The sequence below is a fragment of the Caretta caretta genome, chromosome 13 (assembly GCF_965140235.1).
Source record: "Caretta caretta isolate rCarCar2 chromosome 13, rCarCar1.hap1, whole genome shotgun sequence".
Classification (NCBI taxonomy): Eukaryota; Metazoa; Chordata; order Testudines; family Cheloniidae; genus Caretta; species Caretta caretta.
Genome location: NC_134218.1, coordinates 23,081,579 through 23,096,265, shown reverse-complemented (window position 1 = coordinate 23,096,265; position 14,687 = coordinate 23,081,579). Strand labels below are relative to the sequence as shown.

Below are 14,687 nucleotides of genomic sequence, written 5' to 3'. Positions count from 1 at the left end.
CCAATCTTCCAGCTACATCATTCTTATGCACATTTTGTTTTATATAAAACCACACTTCTTTAATAATGTAGTAAACAACCCTGATGAACGACCACTCTACACTACAGAGTATAACTCCCATCTTTTGGGAGAACTCTCATAAGTGTGACAAGGCTTAAGGCCTTTTCAGGGTCTATGCTACAAAAAGTGATCCTATGGGGCAGCAAAACCAAAAGGTATGTATTACCTTGAATGTTTTCTTTGTGGGATATTCTGCTGAAAAACAGTTACTCCGGTTAGGAAGGAGAATGTGTCCTTATTACTGCACACTCTCTGTAATTGCCCCTCAGTAGAAAATTATTCCTGATGACTAGGCACCTGATTCTATTAAATCAATGGAATCTCCAAGCAATGGCAGCCCTGGCTGGTACTCACAAAGTTTCTAGTGCAGTAATGTCAGGGGTATGATTATTTACAATGTTTTTACACCAGCAAAAATCCTTACTGTAGATGCAGTTGTACCAGCAAAACAGTCCTCTTGGCAGTCTAGTTCATTTTGTTCAGGTAACTGGTATAAGTTTTATAAGGGCAAAAGAACTGGTCAGTATAAGCTACTTCCCCACTAGGGGAGCGTTGCTGGTGTAGGCCTTATTTCAATGTGCCTGTAAACGGCCAGTCTAATAACTTTCTTCTCTATAAGGTATACAGGACTGGGGCTGGGTGAGGGCAGGGGTTAGCTCAGGGTGCAGGGAGAGGGACTAGAGGTTGTGTGGGCAGGGTGCAGGGAGGGCATAGCCTCAGGGTGTAGGGAGAGGGGGTATTGGGAGCTTTGTGTTTGGAGGGCTCCCCTGCAGTCCCTGTTCTCAGAGGGGTCTGCCAGCCACAGAGCCAGGTATCCTCACCTGGGTGGCTCTTACTGACTGCCTCTGCGGGAGCAAAGGAGGCTGGGAGCTGAGGAGCAGCTTCAACCTGGAGCACCAGCCAGAGCAGCAGCTGTCCCGCACTGCCTGGTTCCAGCTTCCTGCCTCCAACCTGCCAGGGAGCAGGGAGAGGTGTGGATCTGCCCCTGGGACTGCTGTGCTCTTGTGCTGCAGTTTAGGGGGTAGAGGGGGAATGCCCTCCATGTCCCCAACTCTGCCCATGGGCTCAGGGCTTCTGCCCCACAGGGAGCATCGGGGCTCTGGGATTCAGCCCCTGGCTTCAGCCCTGCAGGTAGTGCCAGGGATAGGGGCTTCAGCCCTGTGCCTCCCAGCTACAGCCCCATGGAGGGAACCAGGGATTAGGGCTTCAGCCTTGGGGCCCTATGACCCCCTGGAATGGGCTCATGGACTCCCCTGGAGGCCACAGACCCCCAGTTGAGAACTGCAGATATAGGGGGTGGCAGTGGGGCAATACAAATTACTGCAGTAGGTGCTCTGTCATCTGTCCTAAAATCTAGCTGACAACCCTGCACAGCAATGACTTCACACAATGACATTGCATAACGTTTACATTCATGTAATCTAAATTTTTAGGTTGCAACAAGTGGATGCCATCTTAATTACACTTGTGTGAAGATGTTACCTACTGTTACAAATAATTAAGTAGGAAAAATACAGGAAAAACCATTTCTTTCAAATGTGGTAACTGATAGCACTTTGTCTGTAGTCAGTTCCATTGTTTTCTCCAGTACAGTTTGTTTCCCGTCTGTGTGTCTTTCTCCTACCAAGAACCAGAGAGAAACATTTTAAAAAAAATTAGAAACCTACAACAATTGGCAGAGGGATGTGGGGGAAGTATAATCCTTGAAAGTACCACACCTCTAACACTGCTGCCCTTGTTTCAGATTAACAGTATTCCATAAATCTTTCAGAAGTGAGGAACGGTTACTAGTTCTGATCTATCATGATCACCTGGAGATATGCTGAGGAGGACAAAGCCAAGTCCTTCTAACCTACTATGGGATGTTTATTCTTGGCAAGCTATAATAGCAGATAGCTACATGGACAGAACCTTCACTGGCCAATCTCATTTCCACTTTTGTAAAACCGTACCTTCAGGTCTCATAAATATACTACAGCGTTCTCCCTTTCAGTGAGATTGTGTGCAACAGGTGGAACAAGGCAGCTTTCTAACTGGATCCTCTCCGATATACCAGTGAGTGGAAAGATATGCCCTAAATCTAATTTGTCTACAAAATAAGATAGCTCAATGCAGTACCGTTATTTCTCTGTTAGCATCTGTTCTATGATTCTTGGTGGTAGCGGTACCTACACCTAAGCTCAAAAGTGGCTACTTTATACATTTCAACCTTCCGATGTGGGGAAAGCTGACCATTCATTGTTTCATGCTACCACGCCCATACCGTGCAACTATGAGGAAAGCCCTGGCTGCACTAACACTGTTTAAAGGAGTTTAAAAAAAAAAAAAAAAAAAAGGTGGCCCTGTGATAAGAAGTCCCCTCATCAGCCACTGCAGGGGTTGTAGAGAGCTAGTCAATGCACACTTTAGCAGCCAGGTGAGGGATTTACTCCATGCTTCCTTTATGGCAGCATGTCTCCTTTTTAAAGTCTATTTGAAAACCTTCCTTATTTCATGTCCTTTTTACAGTGTTACACTGGACTGCTATACAGTATTTTCCCATCAGCAGAAAGTATTTTACTTCACAAATTAAACAGTGAATTTGCAGTGTGGGTTTTCTTAATTATGACTTTTCCTTATCTGTGGTGCTTCCCGTCTATTTGGGATTTTGACTCTTCTTCACTTAATGAAACATTTGCTGTCTGGCTTATATTTTCCAGCTATTAGGAAAGATGGGAATTAATTCTAGTGCTATTAACCCCCATAAACAGTACCTGGAAGAAGTCAAAGTTATCAAGATGTAGTGTATTCTTTAGACACTAGACTTCTTTCGGGGGAAAGAACAGTGCTGCGGAAGAGACCCTGGCTTTATTCTTGCTGTTTCAAACATTCCTCTGATATGGTTCGCTCTGAAGAAAAAGGGGAGAAGGACTGTTAACATAAGTACAGCTGTGGCCTCTTAAGCTTTAGATTTCACCCAGACATCCCTTGGCAAAAGGCGGGGGCACTGCCTTGCTTTTATTTTGACTCCTTGCTACCTGGGCCATAGGGACTCACCACCTTTTGGAAGGGCTCCTTCATATTAAGAGGATGACAAATCAAAGTAAATAAAATTACAGCCCATTCTCTCTCTCTTCTTCCCCTCTCTCTCTCCGCCCGACCCCCCCCCCCCCCCCATGCAGGAATGTAAATGCAAGAACAAGATAGGTGCAATCCTTTGGTACCAGGTCTCCTGTGCTGAGTGTGCTCTGTTTCTACAACAGTTCGAAATAATTCCCTGCCCGCCCCGTGGGGAAGGGTAGCCCTTCCAAGAGTGCGGATGGAGTTACACAAGGGCTTGCTAAGTGGGGAGCATCAGCGTGGGAAGAAAGCAGGCACCAGCAGAGTCAGAGACTCTCCCTTGCTTCTCTCTGGCCCGCTCCAGCAGCTGCCCCGCCTGAGTCAGGGCATCTCCACCAAGAGGAGCTTGGGCATTAGGGAGCCTACCAGCCGCTTGAACTCAACGACCGTCGCTCCCTTCAGCCTGGGAAGGTGCAAGAGAAGGAGGCAGGGCCCGGCGCTGGTTGGCAGGTGGAGGAGAATCGGGGTGAGGGGGCGTTGGCTGGGTTTAAAACTCCCTATAAAGGGCCTGGTTTAGGGGCTGCCCTTTGCGGGCTGGTGGTTAGCAGCGGCCGCGGCTCCCCATGGCGAACCAGTCCCAGTGCCTGGAGGACGCGCCCGGCCGCTGGCCCCGCGGGGAGCCGAGCTCGCCCGAGCTCTACAGCGAGGCGCAGCGGCTGGCGCTGGAGGAGCTGGTGGCGGGCGGCCGCGCCGCTTTCCGCGCTTTCCTGCGCCGGGAGAAGGTGCCCGGCTTCCTCTCGGAGCTCGAGATCCAGGCCGTCCTCCAGGCGGCCGCGCCGCCGGCCGGGGCCGAGAACGGGGCGGCCGAGCCCTTGCTCAGCGCCTCGCTGGACTGCTCCTCGCTCACCTACTTCCCCGAGCAGTCGGACGTGGAGCCGCCCGTGCTGGAGCTGGGCTGGCCGGCCTTCTCCAGCGGCTCGTACCGCGGCCTCACCCGCGTGGAGGCGCTTTTCCAGCCCAGCTTCGGGGAGACCATCTACAGCTGCAAGGAGGCGGTGCGCAGGCAGATCCGCTCGGCCAGGGAGGTGAGTCCCCAGCGCGGCCACTGCGCCCCCTTCCTGCCCGAGCCGCCTGCTTCGGGAACCGCTTCCCTTGCCCTGGGAAACCCGCGGGATGCTGCGCTGCACACCGCTCCTCTGTGCCTGGGGAACTTGGAGCCTGGAAGCTGGTGTTGCACTAAAGACCCCCTGGTTTTGGTCACCTAATCTCTAGCCAGCTAGGATTAAATTCTGAAACCTGCAACTTTGCATTTTTATTTATTGCATTTTTTTTTTAAATCACGACTTTGCTCTTGCAAAAACTTGTGACAGTCATGGTTGTGGTGACCTTTCCTCTCTGGATAGGCCATCACTACAATCCTGCAGGAGAATGAAGGAAGGGAGAAGCTCCTCAGGGCAGGGATCCTGTCTGCTTTGTGATAAAATCTTTCCTACTTTAGAAACTAGTCTTTCGGCAATGTATGTGTTATATGCAGAATAAATGACAGTGTAGTGTGCTTATGGACACTCCTTGGTCTCGGTTAGTTCAGGTGGGACTTTGGCAATTATGAGTAATGTGGTCATCCCAAAACACATGCTTGTAGCACCTTAGTATCACACCATCACACAGTGTGTCTTTTAAATAAAACCTGATAACTTGCGTCTAACCCACAATGGGTGCTCTGTACATACTAAACCAGGGGATCACTCATGCTACCTCTCGGATGGAATATAGCAGCCTTCTCCCTTGTAGTCATAGAATCATAGAATATTATGGTTGGAAGGGACCTCAGGAGGTCATCTAGTCCAACCCCTGCTCAAAGCAGGACCAACATCAACTAAATCATCCCAGCCAGGGCTTTGTCAAGCCAGGCCCTAAAAACCTCTAAGGATGGAGATTCCACCACCTCCCTAGGTAACCCATTCCAGTGCTTCATCACCCTCCTAGTGAAATAGTGTTTCCTAATAGTCAACCTAGACCTCCCCCACTGCAACTTGAGACCATTACTCCTTGTTCTGTCATCTGCCACCACTGAGAACAGCCTAGGTCCATCCTTTTTGGAACCCCCCTTCAGGTAGTTGAAGGCTGCTATCAAATCCCCCCTCACTCTTCTCTTCTGCAGACTAAATAACCCCAGTTCCCTCAGCCTCTCCTCGTAAGTCATGTGTTCCAGTCCCCTAATAATTTTCGTTGCCCTCCGCTGGACTCTCTTCAGTTTGTCCACATCCCTTCTGTAGTGGGGGACCAAAACTAGACACAATACCAGTGCCGAATAGAGGGGAATAATCACTTCCCTCGATCTGCTGACTCGTATCCAGCTTCTTGTCCACTGTAATCCCCAGGTCCTTTTCTGTAGAACTGCTGCTTAGCTAGTCAGTCCCCAGCCGGTAGCAGTGCATGGGATTCTTCCTTCGTAAGTGCAGGACTCTGCACTTGTCTTTGTTGAACCTCATCAGATTTCTTTTGGCCCAAACCTTCAATTTGTCTAGGTCACTCTGGACCCTATCTCTACCCTCCAGCATATCTGCCTCTCCCCCCAGTTTAGTGTCATCTGCGAACTTACTGAGGGTGCAATTCATTCCACCATCCAGATCATTAATAAAGATGTTGAACAAAACCAGCCCCAGGACAGACCCCTGGGGCACTCCGCTTAATGCCGGCTATCAACTAGACATCGAGCCGTTGATCACTACCCGTTGAGCCCGACAATCTAGCCAGCTTTCTATCCACCTTATAGTCCATTCATCCAATCCATACTACTTTAACTTGCTGGCAAGAATACCGTGGGAGACTGTAACAAAAGCTTTGCTAAAGTCAAGATATATCACATCCACCACTTTCCCCATATCCACAGAGCCAGTTATCTCATCATAGAAGGCAATCGGGTTTGTCAGGCATGACTTGCCCTTGGTGAATCCATGTTGACTGTTCCTGATCACCTTCCTCTCCTCCAAGTGCTTCAAACTGGATTCCTTGAGGACCTGCTCCATGATTTTGCTGGGGACTGAAGTGAGGCTGACTTAGGTTAGTCCCACTTAAGTTTTTCAGAAGAGAACTGAAGAACATCTCTACTTAGATTTTATCCCTATGATATCAGCTATGAAGGCAGAGTGTAATTATCCAAGCTGGATCTTGGCCAGGCCATCTAGACTAATAATGCTTCCTTTGTTCAAAACGTCGTGGGATCCCTAATGACTAGGGCTGTCAATTAATCACAGTTAACTCATGCGATTAACTCAAAAATATTAATCATGAATAATTGCAGTTTTAATCACATTGTTAAACAATAGAATACCAATTGAAGTTGATTAAATATTTTTGATTTTTTTCTACATTTTCAAATATATTTATTTTAAATACAACACAGAATACAGTGTAAAGTGCTCACTTTATATTATTTTGATTACAAATATTTTCACTGTAAAAATTATAAAAAAAGAGAATAGTATTTTTCAATTCACCTCATACAAGCACCATAATGCAATCTCTTTATTGTGAAAGTGCAATTTACAAATGTATTTTTGTTTGTTTTGTTTTTGAGTGCAGTTATGTAACAACCAATGTGAAACTTTAGAGCCTATAAGTCCACTCAGTCCTACTTCTTGTTCAGCCAATCGCTAAGACATACAAGATTGTTTACATTTTCGGGAGATAATGCTGCCTGCTTATTTATAATCTCACCTGAAAGAGAGAACAGGCGTTCACATGAAACTTTTGTAGCCGGCATTACAAGGTATTTACATGACAGATATACTAAACATTCATATGCCCCTTCATGCTTCGTTCACCATTCCAGAGGAGATGCTTCCATGCTTGTGACACTCGTTTAAAAAAAAATGCATTAATTAAATTCTGACTGAGCTCGCTGGGGCGAGAATAGTATGTCTCCTGCTGTTTTACCTGCATTCTGCAATATATTTCATGTTATAGCAGTCTCAAATGATGAACCAGCATATGTTGTTCATTTTAAGAACACTTTCATTGCAGATTTGACAAAATGCAAAGAAGGTACAATATGAGATTTCTACAGATAGCAACAGCTCTCAACCCAAGGTTTAAGGATCTGAAGTGCCTTCCAAAATCTGAGCGGGACAAGGTGTGGAGCATGCTTTCAGAAGTCTTAAAAGAGCAACACTCCGATGCGGAAACTACATAACTTGAACCACGGAAAAAAGAAAATCAACCTTCTGCTGGTGGCATCTGACTCAGATGATGAAAGTGAACATGTGTCGGTCTGCACTGCTTTGGATTGTTATCGAGCAGAACTCATCATCAGCATGGACGCATGTCCTCTGGAATGATGGCTGAAGCATGAAGAGACATATGAATCTTTAGCTTATCTGACACATAAATATCTTGTGATGCCGGCTACAACAATGCCATGCGAATGCCTGTTCTCACTTTCAGGTGACATTGTGAACAAGAAGCAGGCAGCATTATCTCCTGCAAATGTAAACAAACTTGTTTGTCTGAGTGACTGGCTGAACAAGAAGTAGGATTCCGTGAACTTGTAGTCTCTAAAGTTTTACATTTTTATTTTTAATGCAGTTATTTTTTGTACATAATTCTATGTTTGTAAGTTCAACTTTCACGAAAAAGAGATTGCACTATAGTACTTGTATGAGGTGAATTGAAAATTATTTTGTTTTTTACAGCACAAATATTTGTAATCAAAAATAAAGTGAGCACTGTACTCTGTTTTGTTATAATTGAAATCAATTATAGTTGAAAATGTAGAAAACATCCAAAAATATGTAAATAAATGGTATTCTATTATTGTGTGATTAATCACAATTAATTTTTTAATCATGCAATTAATTGTGATTAATTTTTTTAATCACTTGACAGCCCTACTAATGACAATACGGTGAGGATCCTCAGCATTTCGTCTAATCTAAAGAAATGATAGTAAAGGGGAAACCAATTCACATCAGTGAAGATATTTGCTGCAATGGGAAGTTCCTTTTCCTTGCATACTCAAACCCTTTGCAGATAATACTGGTGAAGTCAGTGATCCTTTCCAAGTTTTGGGACTCAAGCAATCCTTCTCTTCAAGCAATACATTTGCAGGAAGAGGACACAATCCCACAATCCCTGATTTAGAATGTGTCTATCAAAATGGCTTGCATTTGTGTTGCATCTCCAACTTGGGGTACTTCAGTGTAAGAAACTTCAAGCTAAGAATTAACCATCTTGCCAAAGTTCTGTTTTGGACTGGATATTTACTCCCCGTTCCCATATCCCAGTTTACTAAGTGGCTGAATGGTATTAACGGTCAACTACTTGATTACGGAATGCTGGTGGTGAAACACTTATCTTTTTAAAAAAAAAAAAAAAGTTTCTAAGTAAGCTTCTTACTAGCCCACTCATCTGGTGTTGGAGAGCAGTCTGTGGTCTCTGATTGCCCTGGTGGGTCTTGGGATCAATTTAGAGGTGGGGGGAAATGAAGGAACCTTAAAACCTGTGTGGCTTAACCTTGAGGGTGAAGTCATTCAATACAAAAGAGGGAACATAGAATACAAATATAATTAAACAGTGAGCCAGATGCTGCTGAGCAAATGACAAACGGAGATAGTGTTCCCTGATAAGCGATGATTCAGTACTTGATTTTTAATGTATATAAGATTCCTCATCCTGAGTAACTTATCCATTGGCAGAAAGGACTGACAGCCAACACTCTCTCTTTCCCAATTCACTTACCTGCCTTCAGCTATTTAATTATGTCGTTTGCACCCTATGAACCAAAGAGATGTAGCCCCTATTCACAGACTCTCTAGTTCCTGCTATTGTAATTCCAGGTGTACAAAAGGAAACCATGTGGATGGAGTAGCAAAGAATCTTAGATGTATGCATTTCTTTGTATGTATTATCAAATGGTAAGTATCAAAGACAGAATAAATACTCTAAGAAGCAGGCTCCCATCATCCTACGAGTTCAATATCTGTTTTTCCATTGTACTGTATATGACTTTGTGGAAGCGATGATATGCAAAGATTGATTACAATGGGTATCCATATACTTTAGGTGTACTGTGAAGCAACATATTTGACACCTAATATAGAGGTATAGTACACCTGCAATACCCAGGTATTTTTCCCTTTGAAGTGTTGTTAGCTTAACCTAAACTCATTCCCTTACCCTTTCATCCCTCAGTATCATGGTGTCCTCTCTCACCTCTGATACAGAGCAATATAAAAAGTCTTCCCACTGTAGAGCCTGCACATGCTGCTCTGGTTCAGCCAGGGATTTGTCTGTCATCAACAAGTTGATTCAATAAGATATTACGCCATCCACCTTGTCTCTCCAATATCCAGGGGCTGATGCGGCTACAGCATTGCATATCTAAATTATCCAGTATTTGAGACACTTATGGAATGCTGCTAAGAATGACAGAACATGTTGACCATGCCATAATGAAATAACACTTAAAAAAAAGTAGCAAGGAAAATGGAAACTTGTCTAGGGAATATGGTATCAATAAAAGGAAATCAACCAGGGAACTACTTAATTTGGAAGCTAAATTGATTCACACACCCCTCTGCCCTTTCTAAATCTTCCCTGGGGTGCTGAGAAAAATAAGACATAGGTCACAAGATTTTCTTGAACTAATGGTTTCTTCTGTATTTTTTTTCAGGTTATTGCTGTGGTTATGGATACCTTCACAGACATTGATATCTTCAAAGACCTTCAGGAAGCCTGTAGCAAGCGGAAAGTTAGCGTGTACATCCTTTTAGATCGTGCTTCATTTCCCCACTTTCTGAAAATGTGCAGAAATCTAGGAGTTGATCATGAGCAGGAGAAGGTAGGCACTGTGATACTTATGGCAAGAAACAATTGGTTATTGGCCCTGTTGCAACCATAACATTTGAGTTTTCAAAAGAAATATGATTTGTGTAGCTCTTGCTCTTTTTTGTAAGTTTTAACTGATCTTGAAAAAGAAGGCATTAACTGCACAAACGATGATGTCTTTAGAGGTGCACTAACACCCATGTATTACACTGAAGTGATTGTTTTGTCTTTAACACTTGTTATGGGATTGCTGAAAGCACTGCAGACACTCTTTTCTTTGTTTAAATACCTAAGCTTGAACCTTCATTTTCTGGCCATCTCATAAAGTAAATTGATTTTCCTTAGAATGGGAATCTTTCTGATGAATGTCTTAATGTTTCTGGCCCAGATGATTAAAGTTCTCTTCCTTCCTCTAGGAAATCTGTTGAAAGAGAGGTTCTCTTCCCACAAACATAATTTAAAGGAGGAGGAGACTCGTACTGCGTAAACACATAATCCACTATATTTTAGTCACTCTTTTGTACGGACACAAAGGAGGGTTCAGTTCAGTTTAGTCCATTTTTTATTCCCTTAAGGACAAATACGTTGAGTGGTCTTGTTAGCCCAACAGCATCAAGACTCACTGCTTTACAAAGAGGGAGACTAAATTCTAGTTCAAATTTTGACTTAATGTTTTGCTCCCTAAGCCACAAGAACCCCTTAGAATGGTCATTTGACTCCTTAGGAGAGTGAATCTTATGCCACTCAGCAACATCCTGTGTTAGCTGATCAGCAGTGGTCTTCGGACACTCTTTTATCGTTAACGTTTGTAAGTTTCCCTCTTAGGTAGAATCATTTTCTTTTGATATGTCAAAACTTAAATAAGGGTGGTTTCCCCCCCCCCCTCTTTCAAACAGCTGATGAGAGTTCGAACTATATCAGGAAACACCTATTGCACAAGGTCAGGAGTCAAAATTGTGGGGAGGGTCCAAGAAAAGTTTATCTTGGTTGACGGCATAAGAGTGACAACAGGTTCCTACAGGCAAGTACCCTATTTCTTTTCATGTCCTTGTCTCCTATGACTTCTTTGGATTGTGGGGTGAAGGGTAACAGTACAAAACTGTTTTTCTTGTGACCTGTTGATCGTATGTGATGTTTGCACTAAAAATTATGTTGCTAACTATCCGTAGTACAATAACAATCTAGTTTCTTGTATTGAAAGGGAACATGTATTGGCACTATTTCAACCTTTGTGTGGGTGTATTATTTATTGTAATAAATTAACATCATTGTGAATTTTCTCATTATTAAGTTTCACATGGACTGATGGGAAACTAAGCAGCAGTAACATCTTGATTCTGTCGGGCCCAGCAGTCGCACACTTTGACCTGGAATTCCGGATCCTTTTTGCACGGTCAAAGCCCATCAACCCCAAACTGTCATCCGGTTGCAAGAAGAGTGGAATGTTTGATCAGCTGCTCAGGAGAACAAAGGCTTCCAGTGACTGGATGAAGGAAAACTTCTTGAGAATGGAGTTTTTCTACCTTAGAGCATTTATAGAAAACATGAGAAAGAAACAGAGCTTCTTGATTGCCTCCAGGGAGGCAAAGTGTGAGTCAAATATCATAATGCAGGCATCTCCACCGTTGACTGAGAAGAATGTCTCTGCAGTCATGAGGCCACGTTGGAGCATAGAGAGGTGAACACTGTCCACTCAACTTGAAAGATGAGAAGAGCCCACTGTGCCCATATCCAATGCTTCCTTGCAAACCAATGTTGTAATGGTAGCCACTGGAAAACAAATCTCAAATTGAGAGAAGGCAATACTCAAACAGTGGTTCTACTGAAGACTACTACAACTCAGGCCAGCAAACATAAGACTGTGTTGTTGTCTCTGCCTCCTAGGTGATAATATGTGGATATTATCACCAGCATGTGGATAACTCTTGTTAACTTCTTCTAGTTTTCAGTCATTCTGCTGCACTTTCACATCCTCTACTAGATCAGTATCCTCATAACTCAATGGGTCTGGTTGTTCTAAAGACTCTTGCTACCGAAAAGAACACTGCTTAAAGAGCTCCTTCTGAAAAATAAATGGGGGGGGGGGCACTCTTCTGCTCTGAAATCAGGTCCAAGCTCAAACTTGTGTTTGGCAACCTCTCCAGCCAGGGACATTTGACTGAAAAATGACATGGATAGCCAAACAATAACATATAACCTCAACCAGATGGAAAAAGATAGATGTTAGCCTACTGGGCCTCAGACATCACACCCTTTCTTCAAATGAATGGCTGCAGCTAGGTGAAGCAAGTTAGTGCATCAGCTGCTTTTAAGCACTGTTGTTTGCAGTGTTGTTGTGGCCATGTTGGTCCCAGTATATTAGACAGACAAGGTGGGTGAGGGAATATCTTTTATTGGACCAACTTCTGTTGGTGAAAGAGAGACGTTTACACAGAGCACTGTTGTGGTTCTTCCTATGCAACTTATTACACAATGCACAGTGAAGTACTTGAAGCATTAAAACATAAAAGTGCCTTAATTTGCTATTTGAGTTTTGCACATTATTTTAAATGTACACTATCCTTTTTGTTTTGTAATAAAGTATGGATAAGGTTGCAAAAAGATTTTTTTATAATCTTTTTTAGATATTCATTTCTCTAGAATACTTTTTTTTCCCCCTACACTGAAGCTTTCCCTATTTGCTTTTGCAGAACCAAATGAAGGCCTATTTCGTTATATCATTGTACATTCACCATACCTGGCCTGACAGACACAGGAGCTGTTGCTTTCAGCCTACTCCTGAATTTTATGAGAGGTTTTGAAACGCAAGGAAGAATTCCCCCCTTCCCCCCTCACTGCACACATTTCCCCAAAAATCAAAAAAGCTCACCTTAACCTAGGCCAGGCAAATCATCTGTGCAAAAAAAAAAAAAAAAAAATCAAATATCCTGCCATTTTAAGGTCTTCATACAAATTCAAAGCTCTCATTTAAAACAAATCTAATCTTTTCTGTTGCAAAAATAGTAATTTCAACATATATTCTTGCCCTGTGGTCTCATTAATCCAGCCTTGCAGAAAGTTCTCTTCACTCAAACAATGGCAGCTGCAGTAAAGTAGGAACATACTCTTAACCCACTTCATTCATTGAGGCCTTGATTCAGCAGAGCATTCAGGCATGGGTGTGAGTGCTTCACTGAGTCTGGGCCTGAGGTGTGAATATCTAAACCTAACTGAAGAGTTATGTATGTTATTAAGCATAGCAATTAAAAACAAAAAATACACAAAACTGGGGGCAACCCTATAATTGTTGCATTAAGGCTGTTTTAATTCAGGAAAAATTTAATATTCTAGATTTACATTAATTTGCACTTCATATAGCCTGTTATACATTATAAACAAGAAAAAGTCTGTTATGTCCAATAAAGATAACATAATTAATCTTCTGCATTTATTGTAACTGAAACTTAATTTGCCTAATCTAAGAACATTCAGTGTCCATGATGGTTTTTTTTATCCTTGTGTGCTAGTATCCTAAGTATGGGTTTGTCCTTTGCTATGATATGTATCTCTTCAATGCAATAATCCTCTTAATGCCACTTTTGTGATGTGTGCAGAATGTTCCTGTCAGGCTAACTTACTCTTTCAGAATTTGTAAGTGTCTTGCATATTTATGTGTTCAAAATTGATGGTGGACTTTTCTCTTGAATGAGCTTTTTCTCCTCTTTAATGCAAAGGATTCTAAGTTTACTGTAACAGTGTTTCCTGTATGGGCTATTGTTGCTGTGACTGAAAAAAAGCAATATTTATATAATAACTGTTTTTAATAATAGTGGGAGATCTTTTGTATTATTTGTAATTTCAAAATGTATCCAAATAAACAGCCAGGATTTTAAGATTACATCTCTTATTACAATCAAGGACATAATTTTTCTCTAAAAGAATTTGCCAAACAACCATCAGATTATAATAAAAATTAATTGAAAGACCATATTAACCAGGTAAGGTATAAACATATCACTTACAATTAATTACAACAGTCATAGTGCTGCTCTGTCACATTATTTATGTACACGAAAAAGAGTGCTAGAGATTAAGAAGCAAGTGAGATGTGGCTGGGGATTTTGTGGTTCTGTGAGTTTTTCACCCTCTTTGTCAAAGATTTAATAAAGCATCAGGGTAATTGAACTTAATTGTCTGGTGATTCTTTTCCCAAACCATCAACTGCCTGGTATAAAGTGCAATGACTTTGGTGCATATATCCTTGTGGTAGGGAAGAAACTTGACTTGGTTGTAATGAATATAATCGGGATTCTTTATTGAAGCTGTTGGACAAAGATCCTGTGGCTCTCCTTAGGTCGAGCCACCACCTCAAATCCAGCCTGTGCTGCCTTGTCTTATCGTAGAGCAGAGGTTCTCAAACTTAATTGCACCACACCCCCCTCTGACAAAGCCCAAGCCTGACCACCCTGGGTGGAGGGGGGCAAAGCCAAAGCTCAAGGGCTTCAGCCCCAGGCAGGGAGCCTGTAACCTGAGCCCCGCTGCCCACGGCTTCAGTCCCTGGGCTTCGGTCCTGGGCGGTGGGACTCGGGCTTCGGCCCCGGGCCCCAGCAAATCTAAGCCAACCCTGGCGACCCCATTAAAATGGAGTCACAACCCACTTTGGGGTCCTGACCTACAGTTTGAGAACCGCTGTGATAGAGGGTTTTCTTAAGGCTTGGCTAGGACTAATGAGTCATGCAAGGGATTATGGCTTGCATCATACTTTTGTTTGTTTTTTTCTT

General features: G+C 43.0%; 1 protein-coding gene and 1 long non-coding RNA gene across 3 annotated transcripts; one reads left to right on the top strand and one right to left on the bottom strand.

The window, feature by feature from the left end:
- Window positions 1–1,460: 1,460 nt before the first annotated feature.
- Window positions 1,461–4,145, bottom strand: LOC125622684 (uncharacterized). Its single transcript, XR_007352772.2, has 3 exons — window positions 4,007–4,145; window positions 2,814–2,948; window positions 1,461–1,680 (listed from the first exon to the last, which is right to left on the bottom strand). It is a non-coding gene; the product is annotated as an uncharacterized LOC125622684 (long non-coding RNA).
- On the top strand, window positions 3,239–14,091 carry LOC125622683 (protein FAM83D-B-like). 2 transcript variants are annotated; one of them, XM_075118808.1, is made up of 4 exons: window positions 3,247–4,184; window positions 9,773–9,940; window positions 10,824–10,948; window positions 11,219–14,091. In XM_075118808.1, the coding sequence occupies exons 1-4, from the start codon at window positions 3,723–3,725 to the stop codon at window positions 11,607–11,609; spliced, it is 1,146 nt and encodes a 381-aa protein (XP_074974909.1). In that variant the 5' UTR covers window positions 3,247–3,722; the 3' UTR covers window positions 11,610–14,091. The 2 variants fall into 2 exon arrangements, with proteins under 2 accessions (XP_048676830.2, XP_074974909.1); XM_048820873.2 differs by lacking the exon at window positions 10,824–10,948 and having other exon boundaries at window positions 3,239–4,184; window positions 11,219–11,361.
- Window positions 14,092–14,687: the final 596 nt, after the last annotated feature.